This window comes from Excalfactoria chinensis, chromosome 10, assembly GCF_039878825.1.
Source record: "Excalfactoria chinensis isolate bCotChi1 chromosome 10, bCotChi1.hap2, whole genome shotgun sequence".
Taxonomy (NCBI): Eukaryota; Metazoa; Chordata; class Aves; order Galliformes; family Phasianidae; genus Excalfactoria; species Excalfactoria chinensis.
The window spans coordinates 3,187,461-3,203,143 of record NC_092834.1 but is presented as its reverse complement, the minus strand read 5'-3'; the positions used below and the strand labels follow the sequence as shown (position 1 = coordinate 3,203,143).

Below are 15,683 nucleotides of genomic sequence, written 5' to 3'. Positions count from 1 at the left end.
TGTTTCTATTTAGAGAACAGTTCTTATCTGAAGATTCCCTGTGCTATATTGAGTGTAGTTTAGGTAATGTTTGTGTAAGTGAGTCAAGGTGGCTGGGTTTGTGTTGTATTATGATGTATGAATAATCAGATTAATAGGTGTCAGCTGCCAGTAAAGGAAAGATTGGATTCAACAGCAGAAAATATTTGGGATAATACTCTTTTCTCAGTAGAAACTGAATTTACTTCGGTGTGCTCAGGCATGGGGGCATGTATCTAAATGTAACTAACCATCCTTAGTGGTCTGGCCACTGGTTGATTTGGATAGTCTTAGCTTGGTGTTATTTTTGGAACATAGGCATCCTGGTGGAGGGTGGTGACTTTGGGCTTGAACAAGAAAAAGAAATGAGCTGCGAAGTACCTTAATCAATAAGATGCTTTTAGGTCTTGAGGAATTTTATTCTAGGCTGCTTTTAAAAGTGGCTGCTGAAATTAAAGAGTTCTTAGGAATCAGGTGGCTTTTTGTTCATTGAGGCTTTGATTTCATCTTCTGCAATAGGTCGCTCCTAAGACATACTTGAGTGGATTAATCTCACATGTGTGTTATTTTATTATTTGCTACCTGACTGTCTCAATTAGATCCTAAAACATTTACATTACAAGGGTGCTCTTATGCGTGTTTGAAAGGGACCTGTGCTGCATGCTCTCAAATACCTCCCTTGTTGTTCCCCCACCCCCTACCAAAATGGTGTTTTATTACAAAGTATAAAATAGCTGTTTGCTTAAAAAGGTGCAAGGAAGACTTTACTGCAATTTGCTTTTAATTTCTGATATGTGCTAACTGTTTTTCTTATGTAGAAGTTGAAGCTGGTGGTGTATCTGAATTTTAGAAGAAGAGACTGAGCTTTGAACAAATGCAGCTGAATCTTACCACTAGTCTTACCACGAACCTTTGTGAGAAATGTGTAGGCGACTTTAGGGTTGCAGAATGTCTCAGTGAGGCATGCAGGCTGTTTTCAGCATTATGTTGTCTTGTCTCTGGTTTATAATTGTTGCACTTCAACAATATGACTGCATGCTGTTATTTAATCAGACATTGAATAAATTATCAAGAAAGCGTTCTGGGTAATTATTCAGTGGTTTAAAGCTTCCTACGGATTCTTTGTTATGTGATCTTTGCTACTTTTTCCCATTTTTTTCCTGCTCTGTTCCCTTAAAAAGGGATCCTGAATCGTGTGGAACCCTGGAAGGCTGGAAATGTGCATTCAGTACGAAACTGAGTATGCTCAGGGGAGTGGTTGTGGGACCACCTATCACTGCTGGAGCAGTGAGAGCCAGACAAGAAGGTGAGAGCCTGATGCTCCTGCAGGGCCTGAGGAAAAACTGAGACAGGGTTGGGAAGAAGCACATAGTTGAGAATGAGCTGAACCACAGGAAGAAGTTTCCTAAATGTGAGCGTGTGTTGCTCTGCCTTACAAAGCCTCTGTTGACTGAAGTATGACTTGGAAGTCACGACCTGCTGTCCAAGGCACAGAGCTCAGTGAGGAATCTTGTTTATAATCCTTCTACGTTTCCATTCTCTCATATACTCGCTTTTGTCTCTTGCTGAAAACTTCATAAAATCTGACATTGGTGGAGTGTGAAGTCTGCTTTGAGGAAGCTATATAAGGAGAAGGTGTAAGCAGAGCCTTGTGAAACTGTGGCTGCCTTTGTATCCTGTTACATTCCTGCAGTCAGCTGTAGATGTTTCTGATTGCAGTGATGTTTGGTCGATAACAAGTGTTCAAGTGGCTGTTATGCGGCTGTTTGTGGCCTGAGCTCAGCAGTTTGTGCTCTGTAGGCAGAGTGGGCACTCTTCCTCTTGTGAAAAGGAAAAGTGAATTATTAGAAGTTTAGTCACTGATGAGCAATCAGAACTGTGCTGAGCTGAGCTTTACAGATCTTGCTGCAAATCACAACATCAGTATGGTTTCTAATGGAGTTAATAAGTTTTAAATAAGTTTAGCTTGCAACTTACCATCTAGGTTAGTTTCCAGTAGAAAAAAAAGCCAAAACATATGGGCAATCAAATGCCTTTTATATACATGCAAACTAAGGAAAACTACTGTGGTTTTCTTACCTTGGGGAGCAATGCTAGTTGTGCACCAACCAGTTTTAATATACCAACTATGGACACTTTTTCTCTTATGGGGAATTGTTTATTTGGCATTTGCAGAAGAAAACTGAAATATACCTTTTACAGTTTAATACAGTTTGAAAGAGCATTTCAAGGTCAGCAACTATGGAGTGATGAAAATAGTGAGTGACTGCATACATGAAAAAATTGGCTTTGCAGCTTGTGTAGAATTTCACAGAAATCTGACTCATTCAAGGTAAGACTTCAGAACAGTGTTCAGTGGTTGTAACTGTGAAACCATCTTCTGTCCACCTGCTTCAGTCACTGCCCAGAGTCCTGTTTGATTTCCATTGTGATTAGGTGTGACATGTAGGTGTGACATGTAGGAGAGGGGTGCTGCTGACAACTTAGAGATAGTGAGATGTGATACCTTTACCAAATACAAGCCGTGGTTGGTTTTTGGTGTTCTTTTTTGTTTTGTTTTCAGTGTTTTTCAAATAAGATTATTTATATTCTTCTCATCTATGAACTTAAGTTGAAACGGAGAAAGTAACAAGCCAAGATAGCAGTAATTAAAGTCTGAGTGTCACTGAGATAACTGGTGGAACATGAAGACTTTCGGACATAGAATTCCCCGTGTTCACTTTGTTGTTTCTTTCCCTAAAGCCATGATCTTGGTGGGATGAAACATTGTTAGTGTTTTCTAAGAATGCACCAATAAGCCTGAAGAAAATTCCTTGGGAAAGTGTTCTACTAACCAGAAGAAAACTCTGTGCAAGTGCACAAACACAGTCATTGGAGACTGCCTATTTTGTTCTTTTATTGTAAGGTGGTGAAAAACCCTTTGATTGTCCGTGGTGTGATTGGGTGCTCTTGAAAGTGCTTTTTAAGGCCATTATGACTGAATCATTAGGATAGCTTTAAGGAAATGGGAACGAGAAGGTAGAATTTAATGTCATAAAGGCATTAATCAATACAGTCAAGATGTGTGTTGCTGCAGGTAGCTTGGTAATGGCTGTTCTGCTTCTGGATAGTGTAAATGTTTATGATAGAATGCTGCATGTTTTCTGGACTGCAGTAGGCCAAGAAAGCTTCTAACAATATACCAATGTGAACAGCATTTGGGCACTGAGTTTAGTGGGACTGCGAACCAATTGTGATAAACTGGTAGCAGCAGAACTCCTGGCTGTTCCTGGTCCAGGACACTGCTGCTCTTCTTGGAGCTGATGCTTCCTGAAATCTGTTTGGTCACCCAGCTCAGGAAAATCTCTCCTTGAAAAACATGTGCTCTTGGGATAGTGATACTTGTTTGGAAAGCAGTTGTCCAAATCCCAGTTCGTTTGTCATGCAGATCAGAATTTGGTAATTCTGTTCACAGAATGGTTATTCCGCTTTGTTTTAGGCAAGACGTGCTGCTGTTAAAAAAGAAATGGCAGGAAAGTCCATGTTGAGAGGCAGTGTTTGATATTCAGGAGTTGCAGTTCTTCAGTAAGACTGTTTTGTTTTTTTATATAGTACTCTGAGATATTTTCTAATAAGTCTTGCGAAGTTGATTTGAAAAGCCGTGTAACTTACAAATGAGAAGGTCAAAAGCAGAGTTAATGTTTTAATTATTGAACTTAAGGACCATATCCACTCTCAGGAGATGATTTCAATGTTCTAATGAGAAACACGTTGATACGGAAGTGTGTGGTGTTCTCTGCAGCTGAAAGAAACAAGTGCTTTATCACACATAAAGAGTATCAATAAAGAATTGTGTATGGCTTCCTGTTTTTTATGTTGTCCCACTTGAAAAAACGTTCTTTTGGCTAAGGCTTGGTTTATTGTTCTCTAACAATACTTGTGTATCACTTGCTAGCCGAGGACCTTGGAGCTGTGAGGCTGGTCTGTAAGGCTGTGTTGGATCTAGAATGACTAAAACAAGAGGATGGGAAACACATGTATTTCCTAATATTGCTGCACAGCAAGAGGTGAGAGATCAGTGACAACTTACAGTCTTGTTTTCAAGGGGCAGGCCATGCTATTGTTCTGCACTTACTGTCGATTACGTACAGCAGCAGATGATGACAGGGCTGTAGAACTGTGATTATAGGAATTATTTATTTATTTTTTAAAGTTCTGCAAAAACAAACAAACGGAGAATTGAAACTTTGTTTCTGTTAAATGCAAACCTGTAAGTATTGGAGTACTTGTGCTTGAAATGTTATTTTAAAATCTAACTTCAAAGTGGCGGCGATGCATTTTGGAGTAGGGCTGGACATCCTGTCAGCCTTCTGGAGGAGTTCTTTGGCTCCTTATTTGCTCTAGCCGTTTCCCCATTGGAGCTGTGGGTAGGCAAGGAGGACATTTCCATGTCTGTAGGCAGTACAGAAGAATGAGATGCACTGTGTTATCTGCTCTGCTAATGTATAACAGTCAGGAGCTGCTGATGGGCCTCATCTTTGTGGTCATACGTTTGTGAATGTATTCTGGTTGTGTCCTTACTGAGCATGCAGAGTGTTAGAATTATGAGCTGATGGGCTGCTCAGCCTTGAATTGGTTGTGCAGTCTGTGCCTATCAGATCGTGCTTAGAGGTAGAACAGCCAGATGGACCCACAGCGCTGGCCCATCTAAGACTATAGAAGGACTTTGATTTGGCCAGCATTACTCTTGCCTATTTGGTAACCCCCTGGTAAGGCTCAGCAGTGTAAAATGGATCTGTGCAAGTCACAGTGTGGTGGAGATCTTTGAGAGTTACCATGAAGGCTGTCTGACTTCATGACATCCTTTCCTTCACATGCATTGCAGTACATGAGCTGATGTGGCTGTCAGTTGTAACCTGTAACCATGATGGGGAAAATGGACGTTCCAAGAAAACAAAGAGAAGCAGAGGGAAATAAAAGGAAAATAAATGGAAGGATTATAATTCTGACACAGTTTTTCCTAACCTGCTCTGCCAGAAAGCTTCAAGACCTTGTGGAGTTCTGCACAGATCTAATTTGTTTCCACTGAACCCTTGAAAGAATCTTTGTAAGTAGGTCAGATACAGTTTCCTCGCTTTAAAGTTGTATCTCTTCCGCTATTTATGAAACTGTAAGCAATCTTGAGAATAAATGAACTGATCCGAGTTGCTGAAAATATGCAGCCACGGAGGTAGATTTCTGCATCTGGTTCTGATGTCTTTCATTATTTAATGGGACGTTTCCATGTGTGTGGAAAAAGAATCAATCCAGAGGATGGATTGAGGAAAGAGTCAATCCAGAAAATTTGAATAAATATTACTTTTATGTTAGAACAGAGGCCTGTACTAAGAGCTACCAACCACATTTTTTCTTACTGTTACTGTGAGCTGCATTGTTTTCTGCTTGAACCTGATTATGAGGTACATAGTTTTTTGGTTTTTTTTCCCCTTACTCTTTCTGTTTTGTTTAATAGGTATGTGACATTCTATCTTTCCCTTACTTGGGCAACAGTGTGTTGATGTTCTGAATGAAGAGGCTTTGTGACTTAAGGTGTGTTTGGGGTAGAAACATGACTTGTTTGGGGTAGAGACATGACTTGTAAGAACAGCTAGGTATGTTTTTGATGCTTAGCAGGGACAGACTGGTGTCAGTTCGGCTGCTAACCAAAGGGAAAACAAAACTGCGGCAGAGTACATTTATGGGAAATGGTTGCAAATGTTTGTAGATCTCTTACCTTGTATTAGGTGTGCACTGCTGGTCCTTGTGCTTCAGGAAGAGCAGAGAGAAAATGGGAGGGGGTGGGACAGGAGTACAGCTTTTGTGGAAGAAGAGATTGATTGGGGGTGGTATTGTTTAGTTCTGAGCCAAGGTACCTGAAGGAAGATACAAAGTGTGGAAATGAGGACTGACGTGATGGATGAAGACAGTGTTTGGCTGCCTCGTATCATTCAGAGTCTGTGGGTATCAACTCTCAGGTACTGTCTGTGTTGATGGCTGCTTTTACAGAGCAGACTAGGAGTCTGCTAATTCTGTACGTACTCAGACAGCGATTTCAGTCATGTATGGTGTATTAAAAGATGAAGCCATACAAAATTTTAAGTAGCTGCTCATAGAGAGACCCTTTTATTAGCTACATTCAAGGAATGCAACAGGACTTTTGCAGAACTAATTTTAATGTAATCAGACATGGGGTGGATCTTTTTTAAGAGAATGAGGCAGCTGACTTAAGTCTGCGTGTTTTATGAATTCAAGCCTAATAGTCTGGTGGATATTCTTGGTGTGTTTTCAATGAGAAAGTAGAAATTTGTGTGCCAGCTGTTGTTTTCCATGTCAGATACTTGCTCTGCACTCGGCTGTGTGGACATTTCCTGCTCTGGCCTTGACTCACTATTAATACTCGTTTAGAAACTCCTTGGAAGAATGTTTTGTTTTTTTTTTTTTTCCATGAAGAAAATACGAGGGATGCAACACTGCATGTGTGTCAAGTGTTGTGAAGTAAAAATAACATCGAGCTCATTTCCTTTTGACCAGTGGACATCACAGAGTGTTAGTATGCATTCGCTCTTCGGTTCCATTGAGCAGTATTTCTAAGTACTGCTGGACATTTTGTTTTACCCAAACAATCCCTTGTTGCTATCAGGTAAATATAAGATGACATCCCTTCATTTCATGATGTTCCTCCGCCTCTTTTTATTATTTTTTTCCTTTTCTGTTTTTTCACCCCGAGCTGCATCAGAATGGCATGGCTGTTTCCTCGGTGTAAATGGGATGTGTTGTGAAGTGCAGCCTGTGACTAATCGCCTCTTGCTGTCTCTGCCTATTAGCTGTCTGACGGTGATGTGGTTGCACCACTTTCTATACATGGCCTCAAGGATCTGGCATTGTGACACCCGTATTAAAATATGCAACACTTGATTTCGGGAGATGTTTTGGGTTGGAAAATCAAGAGAGGTTATGAACTGATGTTGTGGTTGTTTTTACCCTTTTGTTTTAATGACTGTTAGCTGGTAATTGAGTGGGGTGTACCTAATTAATCTGTGTATGCATTTTAGCATACAGTTGATGTTCTAGGTGCTCTTTATTTTCAGTTTTTCTCCCATTTTGTTGAGTTGATGTTAATTTGAGCACTGTGGGTGTATGGCTTAGAAGGCTGGTTGTTGCTTTGCTTCATTGCTGTGATTGTTCTTAAAGTGAAAATGCACGTGAAGTTTGTTAAAAGTCAGCACTGAGCACATTGATTTGATGAATTATTACCACATGAAAATATCATGAAGGCACTTTGGGTTTTCAAGTTCACGTGCACCTTACTCTTCTTCAACAGTTTACCAGACTCAAATAAGTGCTGGACTGGTGATCGATTTATTGACAAATGTGAAACTTGCAGGCTGCTGTGGGGAGTGTAGCTGTGTGAACTTCGTACTTATCTGTTGGCATCTTGGTAGCTGTGGAGCAGTTCTGTTAAGATAACGTTTTCTGTGATTTCCATCTTGTTTAAGTAAAGACATTCCCAGTTCTGTTGTATCTCACACCCCAACCTCAACCCCAAATGCTGTTTTATGAATCATAATGTCATTTAGTTTAGGAGGAATTTGCTATTGTTAATACTTTGTTTCATTATTGGGATGATAATTATACAAGACAAATTGGAAATATAAAACTCATGAGGAAGCATCATTAATTTTTTCCACTTTATTTTTTTTTAGGGGTTTATAAGAAGATATAGGAACCGTTTCTCAAGCTGAAGACAAAGTAAAAGCAAACTGTATCATGTGTTAAAATACCGAAGGGTGAAATTTCTTGGATTAGTATATTTCTGGATTGCAAAGGAAAGGAAAGAAGAGACTGAAAATGGGGAGGAAGAAAATACAGATCACGAGAATAATGGACGAACGGAACAGACAGGTGAGAAATGAGAAGTGTGTGTGACCATGGCTATCAGTAACCCTAAAAACGAAAGGAGGCTGAAGTACGTTTGTTGTCTTCATTCACCCTTCTAGAGCTGCTCTGTGTCTTCCTGTGTCTACAGATGACGTTACCAGAAAACAGAGAAGAAAACTCTCTTAATTTTTTCAATCACATTTTTAGGGGATATTATTGCTTTAAGTTCCAACAGTGGCTCCTTTAAATCAAATTCATGGTGTAGCTGCTATTCCTATACAGTAGAAGTATTTGTGATGCAGCTCTGCATCAGAATGACTTCTGATCTTCAGGAATAGTTGTTGTGTGTCTGACTGAAGATCCAGCTAATCCAATACGTTTTATCCAGCAATGGTCTGAAACAAATAACCAGTGTTGTGTCGGATAGAGATGCACATGTTACGCTGCTCTGTAATCCTCTTCCAGGTTCTAACTATTCTTAGCTCAGTGATTTCCTGAGCTGGATGTGGTTTCCGTATATTTAGTAACCATTAATGGATTTCCACCCCCCTGTCCCAGTGGACTTGTTCAGTCATCCTTTGAGCCCTTATAAAGTTGCAGCATTTACAGCATTTTTTTGGCTCAGACTGTCTGTAGGTTTGTTGTACGTTGTTTCAAGAAAGCCCTTTTCATTTATGTTTAGTTAAGCTTCTGCTCATTTTTTAGCTCTTCTATGAAAGAGGCACTAGTCAGTCCCTGTCTGGTCTGCCTCTGTCTTGCTTGTTCTGTGAAACTCTGTCATATTTTCTTATTTTCTCTTTAAATAGCTGTTTTCAGTCTTAAGCTTACTTAGTTGTCTTTATGTGGGACTTATTCCATACCTGTGATTGTACTCACTGCATGTCTCTAAACCTTCTTGAGTGTTGTGTGCTTTCTGATGGCAAAGGGACCCAGAATTGCACTCAGTGTTCAAGATTCATGCAAAATATGGATGTGTAGCAATGTTTTTTTTTTCTATTCCCTTCCTACTTTTGGCTTTTCTTTTTATTAGTGCTGTTGAGCACCAGCTTGATGTTATTTATCTTTTCAGAAAGATAATGATTGATGTTGGGGTTGTGATAGAATTCCAAGACTGTATTGCTGCTGATGTGCCAGCTCAGAGCCCATTGTTTTGTATGCAAAGTCAGGGTTGTTTTTCTCCCTGTATCACTTTAAAGCAGTGTAAACTCTGAGAAGGCTATATATAGCAGAAAAGTATTATTGGAGCTTGGGAGAAAGCCAAGTATTGTGTTTGAACAGCTTTAATCACACAGTGACTGTGTGTTTGATGTAGATAAATGTCTTAAGTACACATAGTAAAAGCAGAGGAATTGTAATTTCTTTCAGATCTTGCTCTGGAACTTCAGACAAGTTAAGGAGGTAGAAATTGGTTATTCTCCTCACTTTCCTATCCCCCTTTAACTTACTTGGAGAGCAAGTTATAAACTTGCCGTTTTTGTCATGTTTGAAGTAAGAAACATCCTTTTTTATATATCCATATCACTGTTCAGATCATTACTCCTTTTTTTTTGCATGGAAAGGAAGGGAAATGGTGCCTTTGTTTTAAATTTTAGCTGCTCTGTGTGGACTGAAGCAAAATAAGGGGATTAAACTCTTTAACTTTCCTTATGGATTTTTTTTTATTTTTATTTTTTTGCAAGCATGTTTTTTGGCTTCACGGTGATTAGGAAGAGCTTTTAGGCCCTGACTTAACACTGGAGTTAGGTTTGCCATTTCCTTTTCCTGTGGAAACAGATTTAAAAGATATAAGAGCTTTTGTCAGTGGAGCCATGTTTTGTAGAGATGTTGAAGGTGTTCTTTAATCCCACGGGCAATCAGTGTTTTTTTGGCAGCAATTACATGTTGCTTTAACGTAGTGGGGTGCCCTGATGCCCAGGATATCTATTAGATACGAATTTACTTTGAAGAATTCTTTTTTATTGAGCTAGATAAGGATTGTAGTTAGGGTTTATTTTGCTAACCACAGAGCAAAGTTCATTTGTATTCTGCGAATCTTTTGGTGGTGTGAGGAGCTGATTAGTGGGTCACTGGTGAATATGTGAGTGATGTCCTGTCTTTCTGGTTAGTGCTTTTTGTTTGGAAATACAAATAGAAATGTGATAGAACTGTGCTTGTAGTGGGTCTGTATAACTTGTGGGAATAAAACCTCTTGTTTTATCAGAAGCATCTTCTTTCTAATGAGATTGTGTGTGAGCTCAAAACAATTTTATATAGACCATTACTCTGGGGGGATTACAGTTGTCTTGAGACTGTCATTGTGTTATTAATTAAGCAGTCTTATCTGCTTGAATGAGCTGTCGGGCATTTATGTTCATTAAGATGAAGAGAATAAAGTACAGTAAATTAGATACCAGAGGAGTTCAGTCTTGCTGGCTTTACTCTCTTCCTCCTCTGCCCTTCTTTGTGAAGTGATATTAGAGTAGTATTACTGTTGGCCTGCAATGAAGATGCATCATTTTTGTTTCCTGTGTGGTCTTAAAAAGCTGCTGTTTCGTAATATATGTGGACAGCAAAATTTCCACCTATTTTGGGAGAAATGCAACCCATTAAAACTTGCTTCTGTACTTGGTCAGCTTGTTGAAAAGATGACTGAAAACAGAATACAAGCAGGAGACACGCTAAGGTGGAGCCTATTGGATTTCTGGCTTCTTGTCTCACTGATGCATTGTAATTGTCAACAATAAGTAGATAAGGAAGATCTGCTTGCTGCAGTTGAACCTTGGGTGAGCTGAGCACTAACATAAAATTGTTTCAGAGGGAGTGTTGTGTCTAGGGCTTCTATCCAAACACGCTTTAAAAATGTTGAATAAAAACATTACGAGTATCTGAATACAGATTGTTCAGGTCTTGCATGGGGCGCTTTGTGTGGTTGGAGGTCTTTAAAATGTTTCTTAGAAGCATGGAATAGAAACGTAGGTGGAACTAGGGTTGTAATTTATCTGACTGCATCTGTGGAAAGAAATGGTCTGCTCTTCTTCCATGCAGCTATGGAGGTGTTTAAAGGATCTTATTTGCTCTTACTGTCTTGAATCGTTCAGTCACTGAGCTAATTTGACTAGTAGTGGATGAGCTGAAGGAACAGAAGGCTGCTTTGTCATAATTTGCATTGGTTTTAAGAAGTAGAAAGAACTGGATCATTGCCTGACATTAACTTTGAGATTCTGAACTAGCTTCTTCAGAATGAGGTCAAGACTAGATCAGCAGAATCCCTGGGAGGTTTTTTACCCCCTGATTTTAATGCTTCAGTAGTGCAGCTCTTAAGGTAATGACTCGCCCTTCCCCCAAACCAAGAAGTCCCAAGTTTTGTTACAGATTTTAACTCTTTGTACAGTATGTGCCAGGGATGCTTTCTGGGCTTTGTGAATTGGCATCCATTTTCTTGTGTATGATAAGAACATTTCATTGGGATTTTATTTTTTTTTTTTTTGTAAATATTCACCATGGAAGTGTGAAATAAAAGCAGAAACAAGCAGCCCTTCTGTGCTGAAGAGCAATATCTTTGTAGTACGATATTTGTAATAGAAGGAAGCTGAAAGTAAGGCATCTTATAGAGTAATATTTTAATACCTATTTGATTTCAGTTGGATGCAAGACACAGGAAACCTTAAGTGAGAATTGTTTTTGCTGTCCTCAGTGTAAATAGAAACAACAGAGAAGACTTCTTAATGTAAAAAATAACATTGAAATCTGTGGTCTTAAATGTGTATAAACAAATGATTCTTTTGTCTTTGTTAGTGTGTGCCTGTAGTAGTTCACAGTACTGCCTTGGCAACAATCAGCAATTTCTCATGTTAGCATGGCTTATTTTTAGCTCAGCCTCATCCTTGCACCGGGAATGTCTTTGTCCTGGAAACAGTATGTTCTGCGTGCATTTTCATTGTATGTGTAACCATGTCTGCCTTTAGATGGTTAAAAGAATACACAACATCCAAATCACACGCTTTCAAACAGGAAACTTCCCTGTCCCCTTGGAGAATTGTGCTCATTTTAGAACCAGGGAAGTTTAAGGCTGGTAGGCAGTTTGTTCAGAATTATGCAGTACAGCTGGATGAGAACAGAAAGTGGATACCACAGAGTACTGACAGCACAGTTACTGGAGAAGGAGCAGCAGATAGCAGGAAAGCAGTATGAAGTCATGCTTGCATGCAGGCATCAGTTGTGACTATTGAACACAATGCACTCACACTCCATGTCCACTGTTGGAGTGCACTAATAGAGATAGAATTAATCCGTGTTTCCATTGGTGCTTACATTTGTTACCTGTGTTCCTACAGTGCTACATGATAACAGTTTGCATTTAAAGCTGTGGGCAGTGTATGCTGAAACACATTTTTTGGTGAGCCTGGATGGTGTTTAATAGCTGGAGAGGAATCACAAATCCACAGTGCCTTTGCCTGTGTTTGTGGGGAAACATACAATTCTGAATACTGTTTTAATAATAGTTACTGTTAGCGAGGTGTGTATATATGTTGTTAATGTATGTCTGCATCTCTTTGTCAGACTTCTTATGTGGTGAGAAGGGTGTTATGCATTTTTTTATTACAGACAGTAATGAAGCAATGGTGTAAGATATGCATTTCTAGGAAAAAAAAAAGCCTTCAGGTGTGAACACGCAGAATTTTCCCATCTATCTTCCAAATACGTCCTGTGCTATAGAAACCCATACTACAGGTTTCTTTGTTTCTTTAATTCCTGTTGTGCATATAGGTCACTCACATGCAACAGAGACGTATGCTTTGAGGGGGCATGAATAGACAGAGGTGTTCCATCAAACTGAAAGGCTTGAAAGCTCTGAAAGTCTTATCTTTATTCAAAAGATCTCAGAATACTGGTATTATATTAAGTGCCTTTTGGAGGTACTTAAATAGACAGCACTGAATGTCCTTTAAAGAAAATTGTTCTTAGCATTAGACCTGTACTTGATTTGACTTGAGCATCAATGTATTTGATATCCCGCATCCTTAACCAACTGAAATCCTGTGAAAGGATGTGCTTTTAAATCCTTTTTTCCATAACTGATGGTGATTTTTGTAAGGATTTCTCTCCGCCTTTTCCCATTTGGCCAATACTCTTTTGTGATAGTCTTTGTGATAGTAATAGGTTTACTTTCCCACAAGCAACATTTTTAAGAGTACAGAATGGGTGTTTCATGATGTTCCCAAGTGGCAGAAATCAGCTTAGAAATGTAAGGGAATCTGATAACGTGGTATAATACTAGCCAAGTAAGCATATCTCTTAGCTTCCTTTCTTACCATACTATATAGTAACAGTGTTACTCCACTGATAATGCAGGTTTGCTCATTTGTTAAAACTGAGACTGAGAAGCAAAACTGGGGCAGGCTAATAACATCACAGAAGGAAGGACTTTAATACCTGGAAAGCTGGCATCGGTTGTACAGAAGGAAACACGGTTGGGGGATTGCTACAGACTTTAACTCTTCTTGGTATATACTGGAGGGAGGCCTGGGTGGGAAATACTGTTTAGCTTAGTTAAATATAGAGTACTGACCCTGAAAGTGACACCCAAATATGATAGGCAGTTCTTAAGCTTCAACACGTGTTCAGTTATGCTGCTTGTTAACAGAAACGAATAGCGTAGGCTCAGCTGGTATATTTCTTGAATGCTTGATTGTGGTCCTTCACAACATTGCTATTTGGAAAAAAGTAATATATATATATGTATCTTTTTCTCTAGGTCACCTTTACGAAGAGGAAGTTTGGATTAATGAAGAAGGCGTATGAGTTGAGTGTACTCTGTGACTGTGAAATAGCGCTCATCATTTTTAACAGCTCTAACAAACTCTTTCAGTATGCCAGCACTGATATGGACAAAGTTCTACTTAAATACACAGAATACAACGAGCCCCATGAAAGCAGAACCAACTCAGATATCGTTGAGGTAACAATCTGAATAGATGAGCTGTGTTCTTATCTCATGAATTGGATTATAATTATTGGAGCATATAGTATTTTAAGATATTTTAACTAAATGTATTTATTAACTTTATCATAAAACATCAACTGCTCTTTTCAGTCTGTTTTTTGTAAGAGAAAAAGTCATTTTTACATCCATGTTGCCTTCCCATCTGCCCTTCACCCCCTGCACGTTATCTTGGTAACTTGTTTGATAAAAATCACATTTGATAATGGAAATAGAAGTGTGAAAGATACTTTTTTGTGTGTGTGGATTTTTAGGGAGAAGGAGTTGGGGGGATGACAATGTGGTGGGTGATTCTAGGCTTTAAGGGGGGGGGGGGGAGGAAAAAAACAACAAATTGAGTGGAGAATATATTTAGAGAATGGAGCTCAGCTTAAATGCAATTACAACTTGGCCATTTTCTCTTTGCTTTACCAGTCCAGTTTTGCACAGAAATCGGCCTAGGACTTTGCTGCTTCTTCTTGAGCCAAAAGAATGAAGTTAATCGTTAATCTATAGAGGAAATTGACTTCATTAATTTGGTTGTCCAGTTACTTTATAGTCAGTTAAAATATAGTAAGATGCGCACAGTTTTTGCTGTCATAAAATAGCATGGATATATCGTAGCTTCTATTTTTATTGTGCTCATACTTTAAATATACACTCAGGTTAGGCTATTTCAGTATATAGTTTCTAAACTAGGTACTGTAGAAATCAGGGATTCTTTTTGTAGTTTGAATCTTTCTTAACTATAGCTGAATTTTAGAGGAGTCGTGTCTGCAGTAGTCCTATAAATGAACCAAAACAGGTGTCTGACATTTAAATTCCAGAGCTGTCTTCCAAACAAATGCCTTGACTGTAAGGAGTGGTTTGGGAATAATGGTTAGCCTTGTATAGCTGAAGAACTGTATAGTCAGGGGATTACAAGTACAGGGTGGATACCATCTGCTCTTTTAAGAAAGTTTTCAAACAAAAAATCAGTTTGAGAAAAATAAGAAATGAACAAATGCCTTAATTCTTTCTGAGAAGATTATTTGCTAATTTGTTAGCTGCCTTTTGTGATCAGGGAGGTACCTCCCCAACATCTGTCCTCAGCTTTGAATACAACTGAGAGGGATAACAAGCTGTGAAGAGCTGCAGGAATGTTACTTCGTTGTGGTTAATATGAGTAAGGGTTAAGCAGTGGAGAGGAAGATAAAAAACAGATCAAAACAAGATGAGCCTGTGACAGACATAGATTTGAGATAGAGGTGCAGGCAGACTGATGTTTGTTTTGCAGGCCTTACTGCATTATGGCTCATGGGAGCAATTCTTCACATCTTCAGTGAGAACCTCTTTGAAAATCATTTCAGTGCCAGGCTACTTGTGTACACATGTATTTTTTTTCCAAACTGATGTCAAACATTTGACCCCTGGCAGCTGCATAGAAAAGTGCAATCAGTACTCAAGTGCATATATCGTTTCTATTCTGAGGAATATGCAACAGCTCATCTACAGCTTCTTCAATGTTGCTTCTGTGGGTTTATTGTATTATGCTACTGTGATATTTGATATATTACTGTGGTTGAAGAACAAGAGTATAAATTAGAAATGCCTCTCAGAAATGCATCTGTTCACTCTGGTCTTGTCCTAGAAAAGAAAGAATAGAAATAAATATGAAGTTCTTCAATCTGAGACAGGAGACAAGTCACAGCTTCACATTCTTAGAAATGTTCTGAAAGATGACTTAAAGGGGCTTCTTTCTATTGTGCCTACTCAGAAATAACATTTATAGCCCATATATAGCACAGAACAGCTCATTGAACCGATTTAG

At 38.9% G+C, this 15,683-nt stretch overlaps 1 protein-coding gene across 8 annotated transcripts in view; it reads left to right on the top strand.

Moving 5' to 3' along the window:
- Positions 1-15,683, top strand: part of MEF2A (myocyte enhancer factor 2A) — a 76,567-nt gene that overhangs the window by 20,529 nt on the left and 40,355 nt on the right. For all 8 annotated transcript variants that reach the window (XM_072345090.1, XM_072345093.1, XM_072345096.1 and 5 more), the window contains exons 2-3: positions 7,740-7,938; positions 13,649-13,852. In XM_072345090.1, the coding sequence (XP_072201191.1) occupies positions 7,885-7,938; positions 13,649-13,852 (258 nt within the window). In that variant the 5' untranslated portion in view covers positions 7,740-7,884. The remainder of the gene's footprint in view (positions 1-7,739; positions 7,939-13,648; positions 13,853-15,683) is intronic.